The 24,701-nt window shown below is 59.5% G+C and overlaps 7 protein-coding genes across 7 annotated transcripts; 4 read left to right on the top strand and 3 right to left on the bottom strand.

Annotated features, from left to right (window-relative positions):
• Window positions 1–1,686: 1,686 nt before the first annotated feature.
• Window positions 1,687–3,798, bottom strand: SLS55_004933 (uncharacterized protein; the record flags this gene model as incomplete). The annotated part of the gene is made up of 6 exons (XM_066776385.1): window positions 1,687–1,707; window positions 1,842–2,106; window positions 2,231–2,899; window positions 2,967–3,000; window positions 3,056–3,564; window positions 3,764–3,798. The coding sequence occupies 6 exons, from the start codon at window positions 3,796–3,798 to the stop codon at window positions 1,687–1,689; spliced, it is 1,533 nt and encodes a 510-aa protein (XP_066634266.1).
• A 615-nt stretch (window positions 3,799–4,413) lies between these two features.
• On the bottom strand, window positions 4,414–5,599 carry GCN20_2 (ATP-binding cassette, regulator of translational elongation; the record flags this gene model as incomplete). Its single annotated transcript, XM_066776384.1, has 3 exons — window positions 4,414–5,234; window positions 5,294–5,380; window positions 5,437–5,599. The coding sequence occupies 3 exons, from the start codon at window positions 5,597–5,599 to the stop codon at window positions 4,414–4,416; spliced, it is 1,071 nt and encodes a 356-aa protein (XP_066634265.1).
• Window positions 5,600–5,644: 45 nt separating this feature from the next.
• On the bottom strand, window positions 5,645–6,954 carry GCN20_1 (ATP-binding cassette, regulator of translational elongation; the record flags this gene model as incomplete). Its single annotated transcript, XM_066776383.1, has 3 exons — window positions 5,645–5,965; window positions 6,024–6,104; window positions 6,166–6,954. The coding sequence occupies 3 exons, from the start codon at window positions 6,952–6,954 to the stop codon at window positions 5,645–5,647; spliced, it is 1,191 nt and encodes a 396-aa protein (XP_066634264.1).
• Window positions 6,955–8,385: 1,431 nt separating this feature from the next.
• On the top strand, window positions 8,386–11,975 carry SLS55_004930 (uncharacterized protein; the record flags this gene model as incomplete). Its single annotated transcript, XM_066776382.1, has 2 exons — window positions 8,386–8,394; window positions 8,556–11,975. 2 exons carry the CDS (start codon window positions 8,386–8,388, stop codon window positions 11,973–11,975), a joined length of 3,429 nt encoding a protein of 1,142 aa, XP_066634263.1.
• A 5,476-nt stretch (window positions 11,976–17,451) lies between these two features.
• Window positions 17,452–18,417, top strand: SLS55_004929 (uncharacterized protein; the record flags this gene model as incomplete). Its single annotated transcript, XM_066776381.1, has 2 exons — window positions 17,452–18,101; window positions 18,153–18,417. 2 exons carry the CDS (start codon window positions 17,452–17,454, stop codon window positions 18,415–18,417), a joined length of 915 nt encoding a protein of 304 aa, XP_066634262.1.
• A 382-nt stretch (window positions 18,418–18,799) lies between these two features.
• On the top strand, window positions 18,800–21,367 carry SLS55_004928 (uncharacterized protein; the record flags this gene model as incomplete). The annotated part of the gene is made up of 4 exons (XM_066776380.1): window positions 18,800–18,966; window positions 19,015–19,119; window positions 19,178–19,988; window positions 20,036–21,367. 4 exons carry the CDS (start codon window positions 18,800–18,802, stop codon window positions 21,365–21,367), a joined length of 2,415 nt encoding a protein of 804 aa, XP_066634261.1.
• A 738-nt stretch (window positions 21,368–22,105) lies between these two features.
• Window positions 22,106–24,112, top strand: TGL3 (triacylglycerol lipase; the record flags this gene model as incomplete). The annotated part of the gene is made up of 3 exons (XM_066776379.1): window positions 22,106–22,254; window positions 22,314–23,136; window positions 23,195–24,112. The coding sequence occupies 3 exons, from the start codon at window positions 22,106–22,108 to the stop codon at window positions 24,110–24,112; spliced, it is 1,890 nt and encodes a 629-aa protein (XP_066634260.1).
• Between the last annotated feature and the right edge of the window lie 589 nt (window positions 24,113–24,701).

The raw sequence follows: 24,701 nt of genomic DNA, 5'->3' as shown, positions 1-24,701 counted from the left end.
ATCCCAACCATTGCGCTGCCTGGGCGACTATGCTTTGCGCGCTTTCACCGGCGCCCTCCGTCTTTATTGATATGTCCCCCAGGGTCTGGCGCCGTTGGTCTCGAGGCGTGCCCTGATCCAAGCGTCGTGCTGCGCTTCGGTCAGTTTTGGCATCGGCGCCTGACATGACTTATCGCTTATCTCGCCTTCTTTCTCTCTTGAAAATTGATGAAAAGTGAATGGAAAGCAAGCGTCAAGATCTCGAGTAGAAAAGATCACGATGGCGAATTGTCTTCACAGCTGACAAAAGCCGCAATGAACTCATCCAACTTGAGTAGCTTCTGAGCATGCTATAAGCATGAGCAACTAGCTAGGCGACTGTCGTCGAGCCATCCGTTTGTCACAATTGACTTCTGCATGTCCTCGTCTGATCCCAAGAATAGTGTAGTACTACAAGATCATGAGGCAAGTTCTTCGGCCTTAGTAGATAGAGCACTCCCGGTGGACGCGGAAACATCTACCAAGGCTGAACACAGTCGTCAAATATCGACTACATGTAGAAAACTATAGTGGGAACGGATAACCCCCTCCTAAGAAGCTCAACCACTAGCTCGCAGCCACGTATTCTGTAGGGGAAATGATAGTCCAGAACAACAGCCAGCCACCTGTACGACCGACCCATCAGATGTCAAGACACCAGGTCGAAATCTCGCTAGCCAGAGTCATTACCCAGGCGGCCAAGCAACCACATGGCAATCACACAATCTCCAAAAAGAGAAAAAAAGGAAACCGTCCGAGCCAAGTTTACATTGCCGAGTTTCCCATTGTGTGTCTGCGTGTCGTCTACTTATGTACCACTACTACCTATCGCCAACCCACCAACCATTCTACAAGGGACCCGGGGACAGGCAGAGAAAACAAAGAGAGAACATGAAAAGCAAGAGAGCAAAGCAAACGGGACAGCCACTACACTACTTTAACCAAATCTCGGCCGTGTCACGCATCCTCGTTCATCTCCCCCTTGCGAAAGAACTGCCGACCTTTGGAAACTTCTCATTACTCGTCTACTATCAAAGTTTCCTTTTCCTACTCTCTTCTCCCCCCCGCCTAGTGTTCTTTCGTCCCACCCCGCTCCGTGGTCTTCCATCAAAACAAAAAGAGAGATATATAAAAAACCGACTACTTCCTCCCAACACCACTTAGGAACACACCAACTGCCTCACCTTCGTTCACAACCTCAATAAAAGTCCCACCCCGCCACTTTATCTATCGACGTGAGTGCAGAGGAACAGAAGAAAAGCCGGGGCAGTGAAGAAAACAGGAGGATGATTAAGCTGGAAAGCAGTGTATGGCCTGCTTTCCGTCGCTGGTCATGCGGAGGCTTGATAAGAAACGATCAAAGAAACAGGACCTGTAAAATCAAAATGGAGGTATCAAAGTCTTTGGTGTCACCAGCTCGTGCTGTGGTGTGTTGCTCTCCCGCTTTTGGATCCGAAAAAATGTTGCTAAAGGACGGGCTGGAGACATGCGATTCCATGGAGTCGATGTATGTTGTTGGAGGGTTGGATGAGCGGCCAAGGGCCTGATCTCGCGGATGGATAGCTGCCAACAGCGCTGGATCGAAATTCGAGTAAGGGGGGATATGTTGCAGCTTTTGCGGAGTTGGGCAGAGGCCGCATGACCCAGGGTCATGAAAGCATCTGCTGATCAGCGCAGGCCGATGACGCTCTGCAAACGGACATCAGCGAGGAACCCTTCGATACACAACGCCCTTGCTGCAGCCTCCCGAAACACGGATGCACGCACGTTGCGGAACGGGAAAGCTGCAACAAGGGTTCTCTTGTAATGAGACATTGACTCACCATCTCCAATGTCCAGACCCTTCGGATCCACACCTTGAGCTGTCCTTCCACACCCTCGACGTTATCAAGCTCGACACCTTCCCACCAGCAACGGCGCGCAGGTTTGCGCCAGAAAAGCAGCAGCTTTTGCGCCATGCCAACAGCATTGCTGTTAAGCTCGTTGCCCTTGATGTCGGTCCGTAGCCGCGCCAGCGCGATGCTGCAGATGACGGCCTTGTTAGGCTCACCTGCACGGTGGCCCCAGCGATCATCGTGGTTGAAGCCGCTGTTTGACAAAAATGATCAGCATGTCAGCTCGTGCTCTGGCGGATGCAGGCTTGGACGAAGGCGGGGCAGAAAGGTGGGACAATATGCGCGGAGTGGGAAAACAAGCGGTGTGGGCGGCTTACCCGGCTGTGAGCATCTCGATCAGGTGTTGTTCGGTCGTGCCCGGCTCCTCGCTTTTCCTCAGCCCGGAGAAGATGCCATCCTGCTTCAGCAGTGCTTTGCCTGCAGCCCGCTTGATCTGCATCATCTCCTCGGGCTCAATGTCCCGCTTCGGTGGGATCACATAGAAGTCCAGGTCTTCCCGTAACACAATGATGCCGGCTCGGTCCTGCAACATGTCGCGAGCCGAGCCATGCATGGGCTCAATGGGCACCGCCTCGGCTGGATGATCGCCGACGAGGGTAGAGGGCGAGGGCGGAGAAGCGGGTATGGTCTGTGCGACATGCCGGAAGAAATCGAGCATGTACTGCAGGGAGTTGGGGTCATACTGGGATGGATAGAATATGTCAGAAAGGTATAAAGATGGAGACGCGAGATGGGATCTTAAAGCTTCGGCCTTGCGCGAGGGCCCGGCCTGCACGATGGGCTGGGGGGCACTAGGCGCATTGGACGCAGAAGGGATGGGAGCGGCGCTGGTGGCCGTGGGACTACTAACGTCGACTGGATATACGTCCCCATCGGGATACGAGCTCATGTGTCCATCAGGAAGCAGGCCGTTGGGGAACAGCGAGAGCAGCACGAACTCTGGCAGCGTCAGGAGTTCGTCTCGCGAAAGTGTGAATCGCACGCCTCTGCATTGATTTGCGCATGTCAGCGACTGCCGCTCCACGGACGGTGTGATTGGATGGAGTAGCGTACCGAAGCTCGAGCGTGATGTTCTCATCCGATGCGCCTAGCGAGGGGATTAGCGGGCGAGCGCGATCTAGGGCCTGTGGCCGGCGACTGACCTCCCAGCGTGTTGATCGGCGGGCCTCCGCCCTGGGAGACCTGGGTGATGATGCTCGCGGGACCTCCTGCGGTCGCCATGACGTAGGTAAAAGAGTCGAGGGGGCTGGAGCCTTCGCTGTATGGTGGAGGCGGTTCGCCGTCGTCGAGGTCCTTGCTGGAGCCGGCGCCGTCCTTGGTGTCGTGAGGGAGCGCGGCCTTTGTCTCGGCAACTGCGGCGGCAGCGGACGACGAGGGTTCCTCGAAGGGCGGGGCGGGGGCGAAGGCGGGCGGGGCCTCGTTGTCGTGGTCGCTCTCCTCGTCCTGTGGCTTGTCGAAGTCGTCGTCGGAGGGTTGGTGGCTGGGGAAGTAGAGCGAGGAAAAGGGAGGGGGATATGGTGAGTCGGCCGTCGTGGCAGCGAGAGACGGGTCAGGGTCGTGATGGTCGGGCGACTCGCGGTGCTTGTCGGGGGCGCGCAAACAGCCGTCGTGCAGTTGGGAGTTCAAAGGAGTGACAGACACGGACGAACCGCTTCGCGGGCGCGGTGGTTGCGACAAGGTGACGACGGGGTGGTGGGCGCCGGGGCGGCAGCTGGTGAGCGGTGTTGATGTGGAGATGAGAGATTAGCAGTGCTGGATCCCCCTGCGCCGAAGCAATTGAGCAAGCGCGCTGGCCGGCCACGGAGCGTTAGGCGGCGGTCAGAGACAGCGGGGCATCAGAACGCGCAGACTTCGACTCTCTACGGAGCGAGCGAGCGCTGGACATGCGCAGCGAGCGTCGACGGGAGCGTGGCTTCAGGGCGTCGACGTCGGAGCAGGCTTGGCTCCGCTGCCATGCCTGAATAATCAGAGAGGCGCCAGGCACTCACCACCCCCAGCGCCCACGACCAGCGTCCGCCAACCAGCGCGACCTCACCCGCAGCCCCGTGCCAACGCCTCGCACGCGCCCCGCCCGTCCAGCTGCAAACGTCCGCATGCCAGCGTCGAGGCCTGCGGTGCTTTCGCGCGCCACGCGAGCAGCGGCGCAGGACTCCGCACCCGCGCTCGGAAATGGGCGAGTGTGCCGGTCATTACAGCAAGCATCTGTGCGCCTGTGGTGAGGCTGCACCGCGACCGCAGGTCTAATGAGCCGCCATGCTCGCCATGGCCCCGATGCCAATCGACGCCGTTAACCGCCGACAGTACACACGTAGCTCGGCGCCCTGTCGGGCCCATTTCTAGTTCTCATCACTTCACCAGCTACCGTTGTTTCACGCCTCGCGGCGTCACCGCCGGTGCATTGTCTACCAACCAAGTAAGGGCGCGTCGCTTACAATACGGCCTAGCCGCTGCCAAAACACCAGCTCCACTCGTTCTCCATCTGCACAGGCGTTTCTCAGCCCTAGTGCTTCTGTACCACACCCGCCTCGTTTGCCTGAGCCGTGATGCGCTTCTTGTAATCGTTGACTGTGCCGTCGAAGTGCTCAATGCCGCCGTTGTCGCACACCCACAACGACGTACACACATTCTGGAGCATCGTCACGTCGTGGCTGACCATGAGTATACCACCCTGGAACTGTCTCAGCGCCGTCGACAGTGCATCCATCGCCTCGATGTCAAGATGGTTGGACGGCTCGTCGAGCACGAGGATGTGGGGGTTCTGCAGCGAGAGACACGAAAAGGCCACACGTGACTTCTGTCCACCGGAGAGTAGTTCCATCTTCTGCAGGCCCGTCATGCCCGTGATACCGAACGCTCCGAGATGGCGGCGGTACTCTTCGTCCGTCCTACCAGGGAACCTCTGGGCCATGAAGCCGACAGCACTCATGTTCAGATCCAGGCCGTCGACGTGGTGCTGCGCGAAGAATCCAACGCGAAGACGCGGGTTCTGCGAAATGAGGCCCTTGGTGGGCTGCAGCGCGCCAATCAGCAGCTTCAATGCCGTCGTCTTGCCCGCTCCGTTCGGCCCAACGATACCAATACGAGAGTCCAGTTGCACGTCGAGATCAACGTTCGCAAGGAGAGGCTTGTCGGGCGTGTATCCGAAGTGGACTCCACTCATCTGGATGATCGGTGGTGAAAGCTTCTCGACCTCCGGGAACTTGAAGTGCACAGTGTACTCGCTCTCCGGCGCCTCGAGCACAGGCATCTTCTCAAGCTTCTTGATCCTAGACTGTGCTTCGGACGACTTGGCAGCATTGTAACGGAATTTGTCGATGAATGCTGTGATTGGTTGATGTGGTCAGCTGCTGTCGAGTACAGGCGTTTTTCGTGTTCCATACCTTGGAGATGGGCGCGCTCTCCCATCTGCTTCTCATATTCGCGCTTGGCCGTCTTGCGTCTCTCCTCTTTGGTGGCATAGAACGAATCTGGACATAAAGTTAATCTTTGTTTCAAACTCATCTCACCGCAAGGGGTTCCTTACCAAAGTTGGCACCCTTGTAGTAGTCCAGACGCTCGGAATGCTGGTGAATGATGTCCGTGGCGACCTCGTTTAAGAATGCCCTGTCGTGAGAGACAACAAGCACGGTACTAGGGTAAGTCTGCAGATAGTTTGACAAGAACGTGATTGACGGAACGTCCAACATGTTGGAAGGTTCTGCGAGGTGTTAGCCGGGGGGTGTCTACCTGACTCAATCCAGTGTCTTACCGTCGAGTAGCAGCAAATCAGGTTCGCAGAACAGCGCTCGCGCAAGCGCCAGCCTCATTCTCCAACCTCCGGAGAAGGTCTTTGTGGCAAATTGCTGACGTTCCTGTGAGAAGCCCAGACCTGCAAGAATACTGGCGGCACGGGACTCTGCTTTGTCTGACTCCATTTCCGCAAGCTTTCCGTGGATGTCGCTCAGCGTCACGTCAAGACCCTCACGCTGCGTATCGAGCTTGGCGGCATCGGCAGAAGTATCGGCCATTGAAGACCGCTTCTCCTCCAGCTCCGCGAGCTCTCTGGTGATTTTCTAGCGCATTGTTAGGGGCACATTTCCGATTGGCGTTTCACAGCGGGGCTAGTCTCACCTCTTGCTCCTTCAGCAAGTGCTTCCTCCACACATCAGCGTCCAGAACAGCCTGGAGGGCGGGAGTATCATCACCCGTGATCTAAGACAAAGAACAGGGTCAATTTCCGGAATTTGAAATGCTTTATCGAGGATGATAGTACCTCTTGCTCGACGTGAAGAATGGAAATGTGCGTAGGAATCGCAACTTCTCTCCGGCTAAGGGCACGGAGAAGCGTGGATTTGCCGATGCCGTTCTGACCGACCAGACCATAACGGTGGCCGTACGACAAAGTCAAGTTGGTGTCGGTGAGGATCCTCGTGCCGCTGATAGATACATCGATGCCATCGACCTTGATGTCCTTGCTCTTCTGGGCCGAGTCGGAGCCCAGTTGCAGCGGGTTGACCATCATGAAAAATTCTTCATACGACTGGGTCTCATCCGGCTGGTCAAGCAGACGAGAAGCCTCATACTCGACAAAGCGCATTTCCTTCTTCTCCTGCTTGGCGCGGATCTTGCGCTCGGCCTTCTCGAGCTTCTTGCGGTCCACTTTGGACTCGACCCGCCTGGCATTGGCCGACTCGAGATCGACGGCACCGCTGCTCAGGCCGAGCGTGGAGGAGATGTTGCGCTGCGAGCCTACGTGGATGGCCTGGTCCAGCTTCTTGGCCGAGGGGGCCATCTGGCGGCGCTCGCCATCGACACCGCTGTTCAGCTTGTCGATGAACTTGTCGACCAGGTTCTGGACAGTAGCCTCGTTCTGGCTAGAGTAGTCACCTGACGCTGAGACAAGCAGGGCGGTGATAGTCGCCGCCGCCTCGGCCAGCGGCGAGGGCGCGCTGGGGTCGGCGTCAGGCTCGAAAGAGTTTGCTGCATGCTGGAGATAGCCCGCGCTGTACTCGGACAGCACGGGGTCGATGTGAGGGATCTGGGCGCGGATTTCAGCCTCCATTGCGTGGACGGTGCGGAGCAGGTTGCGTCGAGGCCGGGATCGCGGCGAACTGAGCAGGTGAGCTTGCCGTGGCGTTGCCCGTTCTGACGCTGGCGCGCGCGGTGTGTCGATGCTCTAGCGCTGCCTTGGAGCGGCGCGCTGATTGGCCGGCCGTCCACGGCCGCCACAGCAACAAGTCACCCTTGCGCTCTGCTGGGCGGACGAGAAAACGACCCGAGCGCTCTCCACAGATTGCTTTTCTTCCAGAATGCAGCCCAGCGATCGGTGATGCGGCGTCCGTGGGCTGTGCTCCGTACCTCGCAGTGGGCCGTCGCCCAGATCCGCACACGCCATGTGCAAGCAAGGAATTAACTAACCTCAGCTATCTGGCGCGCCATTTCGCACTGCGCGGCCAGGATCTGCCGGCAAGGCGCATCGTGGCGGCGGAGGAGAGGCGCGCTGTGGAGCCGGGCGCGTCTCGCCGGTTACAAGGTCAGCACTGCGAGCCGGCTGAGCGAGTCGGCGCGCTGGCGGACGGCGTTTTCTGAACAGTGAGGTTCTGTCTGTGTGCGTGTCCACGGCATGCTGCTGCAATACTCCGCGAAGCCGCCGTGCTTCTGATACAGCGCAGGGCCGGCGGGCTAGCTGTGCCGCAAAGCAGCCTCATCTGCAAGGCCGCATTTGACAGAGCGCGAGGGCGCGTGTGGGCTCGTCGCTGACGTGCTGTTGGCGGGCGCGCCCGGATCTTGGGAGATTTGCATCTACGATTGGCTTAGGCGGGCCAGCTGAAGTAGCCGGTGAGCCTGCAAAGCGCACCGTCCCCCGCCGTCGGACACGGCATTGGACTGCAACGGTACCGCCGCTCATCGCAGCGCTCAGGGCTAGCGGGCCAGCTCAACCACGGTTGGCCAGCGGAGACCCTGTGTCCTGCGAGGGCAGCATGCAGCAGCACTGTCCCTGACCTTTTTTTTTTATCCTGCGCGGCGAAGCGCCTGCGCGGCGGGCTAGCAGCGTCACGGCGGCCAAGCGCAGCGTGGGCAGCGCCGTGTAACGGGCGGGCGTTGCCATACTGACTACGGCGCAGGAGCCACCTTGTTGACATTCCACCTGAGAATCCATGTCCCGGTCCTAGCACGCTTTCGCTTACGAGGTTGACCCATTCAAGCCGCCGCCCAAACTGTTGTCCGTCGATCCTACCGGCGCGCTGCCCACTCTAACAGTCGCAGGCACCTATAGTCCGTGAACTCCTTGGTCTTCCCTGCCAGCGTAGCTGTCCCTCCGTATGACAGCGTCTCCACCCGTCGCTCGCTTCTAACCTGCGGCGCCCAGCTGCGGCATCCCTCCCATGGTGCCCTCTACCTCCGCTATGCCATAATGACCACGACCCACGCCGTCACGAGTCTCCTTTCTCTTGTGCCTTGCAGCTGGAGGCGGGCTGAGTAACCTGGAAGCATGAAAACAGTACCCACGGTAGCTACTGCCCCATCCACCGCTCGTTTTGTCAACACCGCGTTTTCTGCGCATGCCCTCCCGCGCCCGAGCGCACGCCGCTTGTCCCTTTGCGCTTGTGTGAACCTTGACGTGCTGCCATCGTCAATGGCTGACTCGCTTCTGTGATACAGCTGTGCGCTTCTGCCACCATTGTCGGCGTCTCGTCCGCCGGCCTGGCTCTCGGCCGCCCAGATTCCCAGCAACCACCAACGTCCTTTGCCAGAGAGACCACCGCCGCGACCTTCGAGCGCGCCATCGAGTTCCAGCTGCCCTCGCGGCCGCACACCTCAGCCGCCGCGCAACCGCCGCTGCCGCCGCTGCTTGCGTCTTCACCGCTGGACGGCGCATTCGAGACGCGCCCAAACAATGACCCGGCGCCAATGCGACGACCACGAGGCCTTACGCTCGAAAGCGACAGCTCCCGGCTGCGCGCCGCACAGGAGGCTGGAAAGAGGTTATCGGCGCTGGACCCGGACGTGAGTGGAGGGGACGGCCGGGAGAGCAGCACGCGTGCGCGTCCGTCGTGGATGAAGCGGCTCTCCATCGTGTCCATCTCGCAGAGCTCGACGCGCTCCACCGCAAGCCCAGCGTCGCCGACGCTCTCGTACTCGAACGGGTCCATGGCCTTCTCCGTGGACGGCTCGAACGCCCCCATGATCGCAGGAGGCACGCCGTTGGCACCGCTGCCGCCAAACAAGCTTGTTAAGCGCTCGACATCAGTCCGCAACCCCGCCGGTGCTGAGGCACGGCCGACGACCAGCTCGTCACGGCCAACGCTGCGGCGGCCTGCCACGAGTCATCAGCGCTCCAAGACGCTGGGGTCGCGCCCTGCATTCATGGATGTGCCGCCAGGTCGTCCTAATAGCGTCGCCGCCACCAGCCCCCACCGTGCCGACCCGGAGATCCGCTGGAAGCAGTTCTTCTCGGCCAAGGGTACCGTCGCCAAGAGGCGAGGATTGTCTGGAGATCCGAAGGTTATTACGCGGATAGTCCCAAGCGAGAAATACCACCCGACCCTGGTTCTGGCCAACTCGGTCACGGCGCCCACACTGGAAATGGAGGACGCTATCAGCCTGGCCGGCGACAGCGACGGCGCCCGCAGTCGATCGCAGACTCCAGCATTCGTCGAGCTGCCGCCTTTCAGCCCCACGTCTATTTCTGAAACCCCCGCAGAGGCACTTGCATCGCCCGAAACAGGCCAAGGGGAAGATCGTGCCCGGCGCCCTTTCTCTTTTAGTGGCTTCCTCGGAAATGGCCCGCTGTCAAGGAAACCGCACCGTCGGCGTCGCCTGTCAGCCGACGGCTTCGTCCGCGCCAGCAGCCGCCTCTCCACCGCAACCACTGCCTCGACCCGAGAGGGCTCGGGCGCAAGGACCAACGACGAGGTTGACACAATGCCGGAGCCGACAGATGCGAGCGGCACCGTCGACTCGCTCCGCGACATCCATTCTTCGTACAGCAGCCACACCGGCGACATTGCCGACGTCAGTTTCGAGTCCAGCAGGCCCTCGTCCTCGCCCGCCTTCGAGTCACGCACCGTGTCTTTGAGTAATACCTCCAATCACATCCCCTCCCGTGTTCCATCGCAGCATGGATACAATCCGCCGACCGCCCGTCCCCTCAGTCATCGCCCTGCCTCCCCGTCCTCTGCGCCAATCCGTCATTCCCGTTACTCTATTACCCCATCCGAACAAGCTTCGACCCTGGTCGGCTCCGATTCCGAAGTGCGCATCTGGTCCGGAGAAGAGTCCGACACAGATCTCCAGAGCGACACCGTTTTCGATTCAATGCGCACAAGAGGCACCCGGGCCTCCTCGGGCGCCCGCGGACCGACCATCGAAACCATCTTCGACGAATCGCCCCGGCCTGTGAAGAACAAGGTCTCGCCGTTAAGAGACCTGCTGCCCAAGGGCACCTTCCCAGAGCTGGACAAGCATTCCACCATACAGGAAGAGGAGAGCAACTTCTCAACACCGGTTCGCTCGATAGTGCCCGACCGTACAAACGGAACCGGAAGCTCTCCAACCCCCGCGCCCCGTAGTACTTCTCGCTTTTCTTCCGACATTCCTTCCTCGCCACCGAACCCACTCAGTCTTGGTGCACTGGAGTGGGACATCAGCGCCGACGAAGGCGACGATGGACGGTGGTCTTTTGATGAAGAAGATAGCGGCCTGTGGGAATTGAGCAGTGAGAAGACACCTAACACGTATCATGCTACTCAGCTGTCTCTTAGGCGCAGCAACCCAATTCTCACTGATCTGGATTCGCGCCCGGTCTCAATTTCCACAGCACCGCGACCATCTACCGACACTTTTGACAGGGACACAAGAAGCAGCATTTTTGATTGGTCCGAGTCTGCTGTTGCTGATTGGAGCGTTGGAAACCGTACCCCGCCTCGGCCCAACACCGTCCATGGCAAGAAAGATGCCAACACCAGAGGCAGCCGCTCAGTGGGCCGACGGGTACCGAGTGGTCTCCATGCACGCAGCCAGAGCGTCCCAGTCGTTCCGGACGCAACGGGGAAAAGAGATCCCAGGATGACTAATAAGTTTGGTACCTGGGGCGTTGGTAGCAAGGGCGTTACTGAGGATTGGAACGACGACTTTGACTTTGGTGACTGCGATGGAGGGCTGGCCGAAACAAATCACGAGAAAGTCGAGAGCCCGTCGGCCATGTTTGTGCCGAAGAACATCAGGGAGCAGCAAGACAACGTGCTTGCCAATATCGGCTTGCTTCGGGAGTGGGGCCTCTTGATTGAGGAGTTGAAGGATCTACGAGCGCGCGCCGCCAGTCTCAACATCTTGGAAGGCTCCTACAAGAACATGTGGCAGCAGGTCGAGGCTATGATCGACTTGGCAGATCAGGAAGTTGACGAGCCACTTGTGCCGCATCTGTCAGCACCGTCATCTCCTGGTTTCGACGCTGACGCGTTCGACGAGCCTCCCAATGGTACACCGGTCTCGGGTCGTGCAAGGGGGCGGTCCCTCCTTCAAGCTGCGAAAGACAGCATCAGCAACGGTGCTTCTCCTGCGATCTCAATTGGGATTAATACGAGACGAAAGTCAATCCTGACTACCGCGGATGATATCTTCAGCAGCCCCTCTCCAACGCCAAGGACGCCAACAGACACGCCACAGGTCATGCCTACTACTCGTCCGCGGAAGAATTCTGAGGTCGTTGCACTATCGGTAATCGAGGCGCTTCAACAACGCAGGAACGCGGATTCGCTCCCTCACGAACCAGGAACTCCCACCAAGAAGGTTCCATTTGATACTGGGACTCTCAAACACATTGTGCCTTATGTCAACGGTCTCATGCACCAAGCCAAGGCGGCTCTGCGGGAGACCGAGCACCTCTATTCCAGCCCAACTCAGACGCCAACTACTGGCAATTCCCCCTTCCGCCGCTTCTTTGCCGATCAACCTGACGAATCTCCTTCCCGCCGAAGCCGAACTCGCTCACGAATGGCTCTTTCCGACAACACTTTTGATGCGCAAGAAAGTGAGCTGGTCACCAAAACGCAACAGATGAAGTTAATGACGGTCATGTAGAGTCTACGAAACACTAACAGGGAGAAAGGGCGAGGAGAAGACAAAATCCACGAGTTGAATCATCTATAGCAACCCGATGGTCATGATCCACCCCAAACACGACTCCCCCGCAATGGCAGGAGCAGGGAGCAGGACATCCATACGGGCCCATCATCATTTCCTTGAATTGTTCAGATGCTGTTCTGGGGAAGCGAGAAGTTTCCAAGTTCACGTATGCATCGCCACAACCTTTTTCTTTAGGGGTCCTCAGCGGCGAAGAAGCGGGTGTTTGTGTACCTATTTCATTGGGTTCCCTATTTCCTTTTCCTTGGTCTTGCGGCATTTGAGCGAGTCTTTTCAATGCGTGGTCAGGGGTCTGCAACGGCATCAGTTTTTTTCCAATTTTGTTTGGTTATTGTATGTGCGAGCCTTCGATTCTGCGCATCATCTTCCGGCTCGGGTCCCTCAAAAATCGACCTCTGGCAGGCACAGGCGCGGCTCTGAGCATGGTTCATTTCTTCCTAGTTGGACGCACAACAAAAAGATGCATGTGGGATTGCGCTTGGGTTGTTTGCCATTTTTTCTTTCCTTTTGTACCACTGTCATATCATTGGTTCTTCGTTTTCCGCGGCACTACGGACCTGGTAATGAAACGGTATGGCAGCCTCGTCGGCTTGCTGCTCGACTGGATCTCTCAAGAGGGCACCAGCGGGTTGCATGCGGATTTGTCAGTTGCGGGAGATACGCGCGGACGGCAACGGCTCGGCGGGTACTATCATGGATGTTGGCGGACGGCGAGTTTCACTCCTTCGGTCGTCCGGCACATACGGGACGGCAAGCACTGACGGAAGCAACCGCGGGTCTCAAGATTTGGGATACGGAGCATTGGGCTGGGCTGGTTGGATCTTCTGTTATTGTAAGGAAAAAGGAAACAACGAGCGGCAGGGCCAGCCCAGCTGGACTCTGCACGCGCGTGAGTCACGGTCGGTATAGCATATAAATAGGCATGCTCCAATACACATAGAGCGGAGGTCTTCCGTTGCAAAGCAGCTGTCTCTGTGCAACGCGGCGCTGGTGACGTGTTTCGGCCACGATGGGTTGAGAGCAGCTTAGGTGGTGGTGTTAACTCGGGGATTGCGTAGGTACAAAACAGGATGGGCGCGGATTCGAGCATGGAGGACCCGCCATGCACAGCAGCATTATTCCCAAGCAGGCGAGGCAGCGGCCGAAACGGGCAGGCACGGCCGGTGCCTTGTTTCCACGGGCGGCGGAGACAGGCATGGCGGGCGACTCATGCACAACAAAGCCCGGCAACCGCCATGCGCGCCCAGAACCCAGCCAGCCTCGCGGGCCTTGCTGACGCGCAGCTGAGAGCAGCGGTTGTCGGGGTGAGCAGAGACAATATAACTGACACGGGCTCCCTTGCGTGTTTCCGTCATGGAGCGGCTGTCTCATCCAACGCTGCTGCCGCGGACGAGATTGGGGCGGCTTGACGAGCGTGCAGCAACAAGGGCAGAAAATCAAAAAAACGCCCCGCTGGTGAGACGTGACACCAACCGATTCGGGGGGCGGGAAGGCCGGTGATCTGATGGCGGATGGAGGGGGGAGGGGCGATCGTCCTGTGTGTCTTGCGTGTGTGATCGACGTGCCGCCTCGCGTAGTTACTGCGTACATGATCCAAGACGCATCGCCCTTTCCACACCCGGTGCAACGACGAGCTGGCGGCCGGAATAAGCGCAGCGCACTACGCCCGCGCGTAGAGTGCTCTTTCCGATGGACGTGAGGACGTACCGTGTTTCTCTACATTGGCCCTTCCTTTTTGCTCGGCCGAATGCTTCGTCGCCCGCGTCGCCCTGAGATTTGGCGGTGGTACGGCGCACGCTAGAATCTGTGGTTTCCGGAACCCCTCCCGCCACGCCTGGCGTCGCTTCGAGCCGAACAGCGGAACAACGTGGGCGTTGGGGAGCCACGCCAGCCTCGAACTAACAGCAAAAGCAACCATGGATACCGGTACGTACCAGATCTGCCGAGTACGAAGCGGTCGCGATCGGCAGACACTAGCTTACTCGCGTTTCCAAACGGCCTCATCAGCAGCAAAGACGAGCCACCTCCGCATTTCATCATCGTCGTAGCGTCAACCGTCGTGGCGCGCCGCATCCTTCCCACTTTCCCACTTCCCTGCCACGCGCATCCAGTTCCATCATCGTATTCCTGTTCGCCCCGCGCTAACAGCATCCTCGTTCTCGCGCTGCTTTCCCCATTATTGCTCGGCCGGTGGTGGCAGCGGGAACGGCGCTAGCAGCCTGCTTTTGACTTTTGCATCGTCTCCGCCTCGCTTGCTGCCGCTGCTGCAGCAGACCAATTTGCACTTCATTTCGCCACCCGCGCCAGTGAGAGAGCGGCGCGATCGAACCTAGCAAGGCCAAAAGTCGACCCCACGCAGCCTCAACAACAGGCCTTCAAGATGCACCACCCCTCCTTCCTTTCCCGGGGGGCCCTCCCGGCACGAGCATCGAACCCTGCTCCCTGTTCCTGCTGCTGCTGCTGCTGCTGCTGCTAAAATAGCGACGCGTATGTCCTGTTCCGGCCCCCAACGACCGCCTGGTCGGGGTCAATTCCTGTCCGTCCCGCTTTTCTCCCAGCACTCCATTTTCCTATCTCGTCGTTGTCGTTCTCCACCCATCGTGCCATCAGCTTCGCCACTAGGATCCGTCGTTTCGGAGATCGGCTTGGAGCTGTGGGATGGCTGGGGCTGGCTGGCTGCCTTGGTTCCCGCTACCCACAAGTGTGGCTGATGGTGGGGAGGAGGAGGAAGTACTTCCATGTAATAATGATGATGGTGGATGTGTGAGAGCATGAACCCGCGCCGCAGCCACCGGCGCGTAGCACCATCCCGCCCCGCTTTGCTTGGCGCATACTACACACAAGGAAGCAGCACATCCTACCCCTCTTTTCCCGGCTCTTCGGCTGCGCCGCTTTCTTCCTGTCCTGTCCTGTTCCCTTGTCTCTGTCTGTTACTCGCTTTCCCCCCCCCCCCCCCCCCCCCCCCCCCCCCCCGGTCCTCGCATCATGCTTCTTCTCTCGTCGTCGATTCTGCATGCCCTTTTTTTTTTTTTTTTGCCTTTTATGGCTGTTTCGAAGCGGCTCGTATGCATGACGTTTGCCGGGGTATGTGCGTTTCGGACTGAGGACGGGGGGGAAATAGTCTCGTGATTGTTTACTTTTTCCCTCATTCGTGCAGGACATGTTTGGCCGGGTGGATGACGGATGGGATGGGGATGTGGGCAAAAATGTCCGAACGTTTGGGGGGGACGGGGGGGACGTACGGTAGACGCCATTTGCCCTGCGGCGACCCTGCGGTTTTTTGCTTAGCATGCGGTGCTCCTGTGGTTGGCCGGGGCCTGTCTCAATTGTTGCTGTATATGCACGAGGGGCTGGCTGCTGGTTCGGTTCGGCAGCTACCTAGCTACTAAGCGCTTCTTCGCTGATCAATGGGGGGTTCTGAAAAGGCAGCTGGAATGATGCGTCGCGTCTGCACCAGATACACGTAAAGGTAAAAAGGCTTATACACGTTGTGAATCCCCCCCCTGCGAGAGAAGCTCTACCCTTCAACGACGCCTTCACTGCCAGAGTAGAGTCGATTCTTCGTGCGCCCGCGTCCTGGGAGGTCTTCTGCCCAACCAGCTGTTCTCCCTTCCCCTCTTCCACTCTCAGTGAGCCTCGGCCGCGCTCGGGCGATGCGGGGAAAAGGAGCGTAAGCAAATGATGTGGGGGGAGGTCCAGTGGCACCTCGGGAAAAACGCGTGAGCAGGAAGCGTTCGTCCTCCGTTGTTAGGTGGGCACGGCGGCGCTGGTGCTTACTTACATTTTTTCGTGCGATCCCGTCGTGTGTCCTTTTCCTCTTTTCTTCGTCTTCTCGACGTAGCAGAAGAAGAACCGGCGACGCTTCACTGCAGTATCATCATCGTCATCATCGTCCATCTGATCCGCTGGCATCTGAAGAAAGGGCGGACGTCATTCAAGAAAGCCCGTCGACGACTTGTGTTCCCTTTTTCCGGCTGTAGCTCTTAGTCGCGAAAAGGCGAACGGACGTTCCCCACCCAGCGCCGCGGGACCGCAATCGGTCAGGAGCGGGAGAAGAAGGAAGCGTACCTGGATACCCCCGATCAACCTCATCCCTTCCGACGAGTTCCGACCGGCTCGAAACGAGGCGGCCAGATAGACGGCCAGACAGACAGGAAGAGAGAGAGAGAGAGAGAGAGAGAAAGGAAATAACTACACGATGCGTAAAGGCGACGAACGCGTGATCCACCACGTCGGCGGCTACGGCCCGGATGCTTATACGTAAGGCACCTTTAATTCTTAAGCTTCTTCATCTTCTTCATCATCTTCTATCTCCCTCTCTCCTCAATCCATAACGTCCCACTCATTTGTCCCCCAAAGCCACAACCATCCGCCTTCCCCCTCTCTTCCCACGCATACCTCCACCAAAAAAAGATAAAAAAAAAGAATATAAACACAAACACCATTCTGACCCCCATACAACAGCTACTACCCCATCCTCATCATCGGCGCCGGCGAATCCGGCATCGCCACCGCCTGCCGCCTCAAGACGTCGCTCGGCGGCGACTTCACGCAATTCCGGCTCGTCGAGCGGCAGTCGGGCGTCGGCGGCACGTGGTGGATAAATCGGTACCCGGGCGTCGCCTGCGACGTGCCCGGCATCTTCTACTCCTTCTCCTTCGCGCCCTTTTTGACGAAATGGGCCAAGTTCTTCCCGCCGGGCGCCGACGTCGTCGAGTATCTGGAGGCGGTGCTGGAGCGGTGGGGCGTCGCCGACAAGGTGACGTGTGATTGCGAGGTCAAGTCGGCTGTGTGGAGGGAGGGAGGAGAGGGAGGCGGTGGCGGCGGCGGCGGTGGGTTCTGGGATGTCGAGTTGTGGCATTTGAAGAGGGGGGTGGGCGATTTGAGTTACAAGGAGAGAGAGGGGCTGGTGGCGGCGGGTGGGGAAGAGGCGGTGGTGGTGAGGAAGGAGAGGGTGAGGGCGAAGGTGGTGGTGAGTTGCGTGGGGGGCTTGGTGGAGCCGAGGGGGTGGCCCGAGGAGGGGGTGCCCGGGAAGGAGAGGTTCGAGGGCGAGGTCTTCCACTCCGCGCGGTGGCGGCATGATGTCGATGTGAGGGGGAAGGATGTGGTGGTTGTGGGGACGGGGTGCAGTGCTGCGCAGCTGGTGCCGAAGCTGGTCAAGAAGGAGATGGGGGCGAAGAAGGTGACGCAGGTTATGCGCTCGCCGCCTTGGGTTGTCCCCAGGCAGACGCCGCCGGGCGGTGATGAGTGGTGGGAGCGCTGGAGCCCGGCGCTGATGGGGTACGTGCCGGGGCTGGAGCGCTCGCTGAGGCTACTGACGGCTGCGGGGGCTGAGTATGACTTCCGGCTGTTTCAGAACGGGGAGTGGAATGAGAAGGAGAGGAAGAAGCTCGAGGGGAAGTTGTTGGAGCACATGCGTAAGACTGTCCCAAAGAAGTATCACGAGATTCTCACTCCGGACTATGGCGTCGGCTGCAAGCGCCGCATCTTCGACGCCACCTGGTTCCCCGGGCTGCAGGACGAGCGCATCGAGCTCACGACGCAGCCTCTGACTGCAGTGAATGAGAAGAGCGTTACGTTGGGGGCTGGGCGAGTCTATCCTAAGCGCTCCGGTAAGGAGGGTGAGGAGGCGGAGAGAACGATTCCGGCGGACATCATCGTCATGGCGAACGGCTTCGACACGACCAAGTGGCTGCATCCGCTCAAGGTGGTCGGGCGCGATGGGCAGGACCTGGTCGAGGTGATGGAGCAGCGTGGCGGGCCGCAGGCGTACCAGGGCACCGCGATGGATGGCTTCCCTAACTTCTTCATGGTGTTTGGCCCCAACACGGCGACGGGCCACAGCTCGGTCATCATGGCGACGGAGAACATGGTGAACTACGCGTTGAATTTCATCAAACCCATCGTGCAGGGCGACGCCGAGACGGCCGAGGTGAAGAAGGAGGCCGAGGAAGACTACACGCGCGACGTGCAGCGGAGCCTGAAAGACACCGTGTTTGGCAGCGGCGGGTGCAACAGCTGGTATTTCGACAAGAAGACGGGATGGAACTCGACCGTCTATCCGTAAGTGGTTCCAACTGGATGCGTAGAGCTCGCTGACGTGAGGGCGATCAGGTACACTCAGATCTGGTTCGGGCTGAGGTGCATGTTCCCCGTGTGGTCTGACTGGAACATCACGTACACGAGGAAGGGACTGGTGAAACTGTACCTGCAGCGTGGCCTGCGCGTGCTGACCGCTGTGGTGCTCCTAATTGGTGCATGGAAGGCGCGCCAGAGGGGTCTCAAGGTGGCCGACCTGCGTGTGGCAGCGAAGATTGGCGTTGGAATTCTGCTTGACCGCGGGATCGATCTTCTCCGGACCGCGAAGCAGCTGCTGTGAGGCGTGTTTCGATGGTGTTTGGTGCTCGCGGCTACTCCAAAGAGTTCAAGACTGAGACGGCAGTTTGTTAGATGTTGTCGAGAATGCAAATCTGAATGTCAGTATGAAGTTGGAGAGGGCAATAAGTCTCCTCATCTGGTAGCGAAACGGGTCCTCGTGGTGCATAGGTGATGCTGATGCCGATTGAATTTGGGCCATCGCTGATTGGCGCAGGCGGAGCGCTGAGGCCTCGGATGAGGAAAGGGCATCGAGGGCGGAGCGCCTCCGCTTCCTTCCCCACGCCGAGATCGACGCTTGACGCAGCAGCCACGCTCAATCCGCCGACGAGCACACGCCCGTTGAGGCGCGCAACCCCAGAAGTGCCCTCGACCAGCGCCCCAGCATGAGCACCAACGGCGCCCCCAGCGCGAGCCCCAATCGCGACGGTAGCACGCCCGACGCCCCGTCCGGCAGCAAGCGGAAGAATCCCGACGGCTCTGACGCCCATCCCACCCAGCAGCGGGCCAAGCGCAACCGCTACATCTCCATCGCCTGCAACGAATGCAAACGGTACCGACTCCCGCTCGACTCCGCCGCAAGATGCTGACCAGCCGCCAGCCGCAAGATCAAGTGCAATGGCCAGACGCCGTGCCAGCGCTGCGGAAACCTGCAGCTCGAGTGTGCCTACGCCCCCAACTGCTGCAACAACTTCAAAGACTCCGAGTCCGTCCTTCCGCTCGTCTGCCCTCCCTTCTGCACCCTGCTGATCCGCCGTCCCCAGCGAGTTCAAGCGCATGGACGCGCACATCCAGGCCCTGCAGGACCAAGTCGACACCCTCTTCAACAACCTAAACAGCCTGCGCAACCACGTCGATGCCAGTGTCCTCGGCTCTACCGCCTCGCCCTTCCCCGACAACCAATATGCGCGCTCCGTGTCCATCTCGCAGGCCTCAGCCCAGGGTCCGCCCAACAACGGCCGTGCCAACAAGCAACCGCAGCAACAACCGCAGCAACCCAAACACCCTCGTTTCCACGGGCCCACCAGCAATGCCTTCAATCTTGGCGTCGCGAAAGCCAATCTGCAGTCGATAGGCATAACCGCCACCGACGAGAATGCCGACGAGGGTGCCTTCACCCAGGACGCCACCCCGCTCGATAGTCCCCGCCTAGCGCCGCTGGCTCCGCCTCCCAGCCAACATACGAATAAGCCAGTGTTGCATACCACAAAAGACCCCATGTGGGCCATCAACAAGGACGAGGCTATTAGGCTGTGTCACGTTTGGCACGAGGAAATGGGGTTGATGTATCCGGTGTTGGATATCGAGGCCACCATCCGGCACGCGACTCTGCTATACACCTTTATGGAGGCGGCGCATAGGACACGCCTGGTCGAAGTATCATTTCCCGGCGCCGACTCCATCAGTGACGATCAAACAATCATCTTGAAACTCGTGCTAGGGACTGCGCTGATCCTGGAAGGGAGCGGAAAGAGCGAGCTGGGAACCGCCATGTTCCAGAGCATCCGCGCCAACATCGAGGCCGTTCTGCTGGCTCCAGTCAATGTTCGGGGGATTAAGATGCTGACTTTGACCGTAAGTCGCCCTCGGCGTTCTGGATCGATTGCCTCTAATTTGCCTAGGGCATGTATCATTTCCACCGAGATGAAGAGGACACGGCTTGGCGCATCATCGGCCTGGCAGCACGCCTGTGCATGGAGCTTGGTCTCCATCGCCGTGAAACGTACAGCACAATCTTCATCGAGGAAGACGAGCGCGCCGCAGCGATTCGGTTATTCTGGTCTGTGTACGTGCTTGATCGAAGATGGTCATTCGGCACGGGCATGCCGTTTGCCTTTGAGGACACGGACATTGACCCCAACGTGCCGAAGCCGGTTAGTCGAGTCATTGCGGGCCATGTGAGGCGATTATCTAACCAGTGTCAGGACGATGCTACGCCCTACCTCAATTGCATGGTCACGTACAGCAACATTGGATCCCGCGTGTGGAAATCGGTAGCGCATAGCGACAATGCACCAATAAGCAAGGAGGAGATTGGATTTCTCGACTACCAGATCATACAATGGCATCGATCCATCCCGCCGGCTCTAAAGTACATACATCCGTCTTCTAGCAATCCTCAGGACCAGCAGCCGGTAACGCGCAGCATACATCGTTTCCGCATTCTGCTGTACCTTCGGGCCAATCAGATGCGCATTCTCATCTACCGCCCTGTTCTGCACACGACATCATCCATCCTGGAGGACATTACGGCGGCGCAGACGGTGGTCGACGTTGCAAAAGACACAATCAACGTGCTGACCCACACCAACCAGACGACGGACATTTACCGCAGCCATCAAGTCATGTTCAACTACTTCCTCATTTCAGCTCTGGCCGTTCTTCTGCTTGCCGTGTCGCACGCGCCGGCCCAGTTCAGCGAATGCTGCAGAGATGAATTCTACATGGCTCTCGACCTGGTGCGCGGGCTGTCGGCGAACTCATATGTCAGCAAGCGGCTTTGGCGAACCATTAAGGTGCTCAAGGAGGTGGGACCAAAGCTTGGCCTCAACCTGCGCGGGGTCAGCCACGCAGCTGTCGACGCAGCCGACCCGCACTCGTCGGCGGCCGTGGCCATGGCCGGCCTGGCCGGACACCCGGTGGACGAGAACTTCCTTTTCGGGAACAACGGCGGCAGCAGAGCGACGAATGGTGGGCAGAGACAAAGTGCTTCTGGTGCCGCTGGAAACGGCGGTGGCAGCGCCAGCGAGAGTCCGAATGGGATGGCCAACGACCTGACGAGCTTGTTCGAGGCGGCGGGCGGGTTCGCGGCGAGCACGGGGTTCGCGCCGCAGAATGGATATCTCATGTCGGCCAGTGGCGGCGAGGGAGGGCCGCAGGCCGGGGCGGAGATTGTGAACGCTGTGTTTGGGCATGACGACGAGCTGGCGAGGATACTGAGGGAACTATTCTAATGCGCGAGTAATGGCTGCCTGCCGTTATAGGTAATGGATGCTGTCCAGTCAGTTGGCATGGCCTAGAGGTGCGCGTGTCGCTGATTCTGGCTGAGATGGGCATAGCAGGGGCTGCGGGGCGGCGCAGGCGGCAGAGCCGGGGCACCGTCGAACGTCTGTTCACTCGATTGCCTCTTTGGGCAAACCGGGACTGCGTTCCCCGATGCGGCAGTGTGCAAGGCGCGCGGCGGCGATACGTTGATCCAGCCTCCTGACGCGGTGGCCCAAGCTTCACGGCGTCTGGCCAAGCGTCTGGCATGTGAAAGTGACGACGGTTGAACGCAGCTCTCACCACTTTCACCTCGGGCTGCCCGTGCTATCACACCCCACAACGTGTTCATTCAGCCGATGTCTCAGCGCTTCGCCCGATCCTAGCACGGCCTGAGGCATGCACAGAACGTCCGGACCCCGAGCAATCATGCGCTAATCGCCCAGCAAATAAGCCGAACCTCAGCTTGTTGGCCATGTCGCAGTCGCACCAGAAGCACCACCACCACCAGCACCCGCCGCAGCCCTCGGCGAACCAACCGCCAACCACCTTCTTCCACCTCCTCAAGGCCATTTTTCGCGTCTTTCTTGAGGTCGCTTTCTTCTGGCAGCTGGTGCGTCGTCATTCAAGTCTACCCGCCCGCCCTTCCCAACGGCCTCGCCTGAACTGTTGCTTTTGTGAACTACGATACTCCGCCGGCCTCGCTGGGCATGGCTAATGTCGTGAAGCGTCTGTACGCCTGGTGGCGGGCGAAGTCGCCGCGCGATGCCCTGCTCGAGACCCTCGCCGACGCACGCATCTTCGAAGAATGGGAGGCTTCCGCATACCAGCTGGACGAAGTTCTCGGATACGATCTATGGTATTGCTCTGTCCCATTCCTCCACCGTTCAAGCCAGCTGACGTGCATCTTCCGTCCAGGCGCCAGAACCCCACCAGCAAATACTACGACTACCGTCTGATCTACGAACGGCTGCAGGCCATCATCGAGGCGCGCGAGGAGGATGATATCCTAGGATTGGTGAACCTGCTGCGGTCGGGGCTGGTGCGCAACCTGGGCAACATCACGGCACCGCGGCTGTTCAACCGGGCGTACGCGGGCACGAAGCTGCTGATCGAGGACTACATCACGCAGGTCGCCCTGGCCATTGAATACGTCACCACCTACCCGACGACGCCGGGCACCAGCAACCACGACTTCGGCCTGACCAACCAGGCCAAGCTCGACGTGCTGCACGACACGCGCCAGGCGTTCGGCCGCAGCGCCCTGGTCCTGCAGGGCGGCGCCATCTTCGGACTTTGCCACCTGGGTGTTGTCAAAGCGCTACACCTGCGTGGTTTGTTGCCGCGTATCATTGCGGGCACGGCGACGGGCGCGCTGATCGCAGCGTTGGTGTGCGTGCACACCGAGGACGAGGTGTTGGAGTTCCTGACCGGCGACGGCATCGACGTGACGGCGTTCGCGAGGAATAAGATAGGAGATCGCGAGAAGCAGGAGGTTTGGGAGACGTATCTGCAGGAGGGCAGCTGGTGGGGGGCGACGCTGCTGCGACGCCTGATCCGGTTGGTGCGCGAGGGGTACCTTTTGGATGCGAGGGCGCTGGAGGAGTGCGTTAGGACGAACGTCGGGGACATGACGTTCGACGAGGCGTACGCGAAGACGAAGAGGGTGCTGAACATCACCGTGTCGACGACCAGCGGCGGCGTGCCGAACCTGCTCAACTACCTCACCGCCCCCAATGTCGTAAGTTTCTGCTCTCACTGTCTCCTCCAAACGAACTGTTCGCTCACTGTCGGCACAGCTCATCTGGTCCGCCGCCATCGCCTCCAACGCCTCCTCTTCGACCGCCGCGCACCCAGTCGTGCTCCTCTGCAAGGACGAAACCGGACGCGTGGTCCCATGGGCATCGGCCCAAGAAGCCACCTTCCGGCCGTGGACGCACGCGCAGTACTCGCAGTCGCCCAACGACCGCGAGTCGCCGCTGCACCGCATCGCGGAGCTGTTCAACGTCAACCACTTCATCGTGTCGCAGGCGCGGCCGTACATCGCGCCGTTCCTGCGGTCGGACCTGCACCACCCCAACCCGCGGCAGGACGGCAAGTGGCGGTTCAGCATGCCCATCCTGCGGCTCGTGGTGCTCGAGGTGCAGCACCGGCTCAACCAGCTCGACAGCGTGGGGCTGCTGCCGCCGGGCATCCGCCGGTTCCTGCTGGACGAGAACGTGCCCGGGGCCAGCCTGACGCTCGTGCCGGAGCTGACGCCGCGCGACTTTTGGCGCCTGCTCGAGTACCCGACGAGGGAGAGTTTGGAGTACTGGATCCTGCGCGGCGAGCGCAGCGTGTGGCCCGCCGTCGGCGCGCTCAAGGTCCGCTGCGCGATCGAGGTCGAGCTCGATCGCGGTTACCAGCTCGTCCGCAGAAGGAAGCCGATGGATGTCGTCCAGGGCCACGGCCCGGTGGTCGCGGTGGGGAACTCGCAGGCGCAAGCGCAGCAACCGCAACAGCACGGGGGCGGCGGCGGCGGCCATGGGGGGCAGCAGCAGCTGCTGCAGCATCAAAAAGGTGGAGGAGGAGGCGGCGGTGCTGTTGGCGGGCAGATGGTGGCGAATGGGGGTGGAGGAGGAGGCAGGAAGGGGTCCGCGGCGGGGTTGCAGATGTCGATGGGGGTTGTGGACGCCGGGAGGAGGGTGAGGGCGAGCAGTTTTGGCGGGGATGGATGAGTGAGTTGAGTGAGTGAGTGCGCTGTTCTTGCTTTTCAATTTTTTTTGTTTTTTGCGTACTGCATACATTCTTCTTCTTCTCTTCGTCGATGGTGGCGGAGGGGGAGGGGGGTTTTTTTTTACTCCCTCCCTTTTCCAAAGCTGCTGAGAGGGGTTGTGGTTATCATTATTATGCATCTTCTTCTTCTTCTTCCTCCCCTCCGCCGTGGGGCATGAGCACGAGCATGTGAACTGAATACGCACACGTACACGCACACACGCACAAGCGGCAGGGCGCCCCCGCCGCCCGCCCCCCCACGTGGGTGGGCATTATATGGATATGTGCCAAGGATGCGCTGATCAGCACGCGTGCAGCGAACGGCTTTGATTATTATAAAAGGATAGTTGGTCTTCCTTTCCTGGTGATTCTTCTTGAACGTTGGACCGACAGCTTCGTTCTGTGGGAGTATTCCATCACAACCAGTCAATGTCACTGTCTGGCGCGTGTGTCCTCCCCCTCCTCCTCCTGTCATCTCTCTCGCTCTTTTTTCATATGCTGGCGGCTGGTCGTCGGCGTTGTTGGTGCGTCTCGGCAATTATCGATGGTTGA

The sequence above is a fragment of the Diplodia seriata genome, assembly GCF_021436955.1.
Source record: "Diplodia seriata strain FDS-637 chromosome Unknown scaffold_4, whole genome shotgun sequence".
Taxonomy (NCBI): Eukaryota; Fungi; Ascomycota; class Dothideomycetes; order Botryosphaeriales; family Botryosphaeriaceae; genus Diplodia; species Diplodia seriata.
This window is presented reverse-complemented; position numbering and strand designations above follow the sequence as displayed.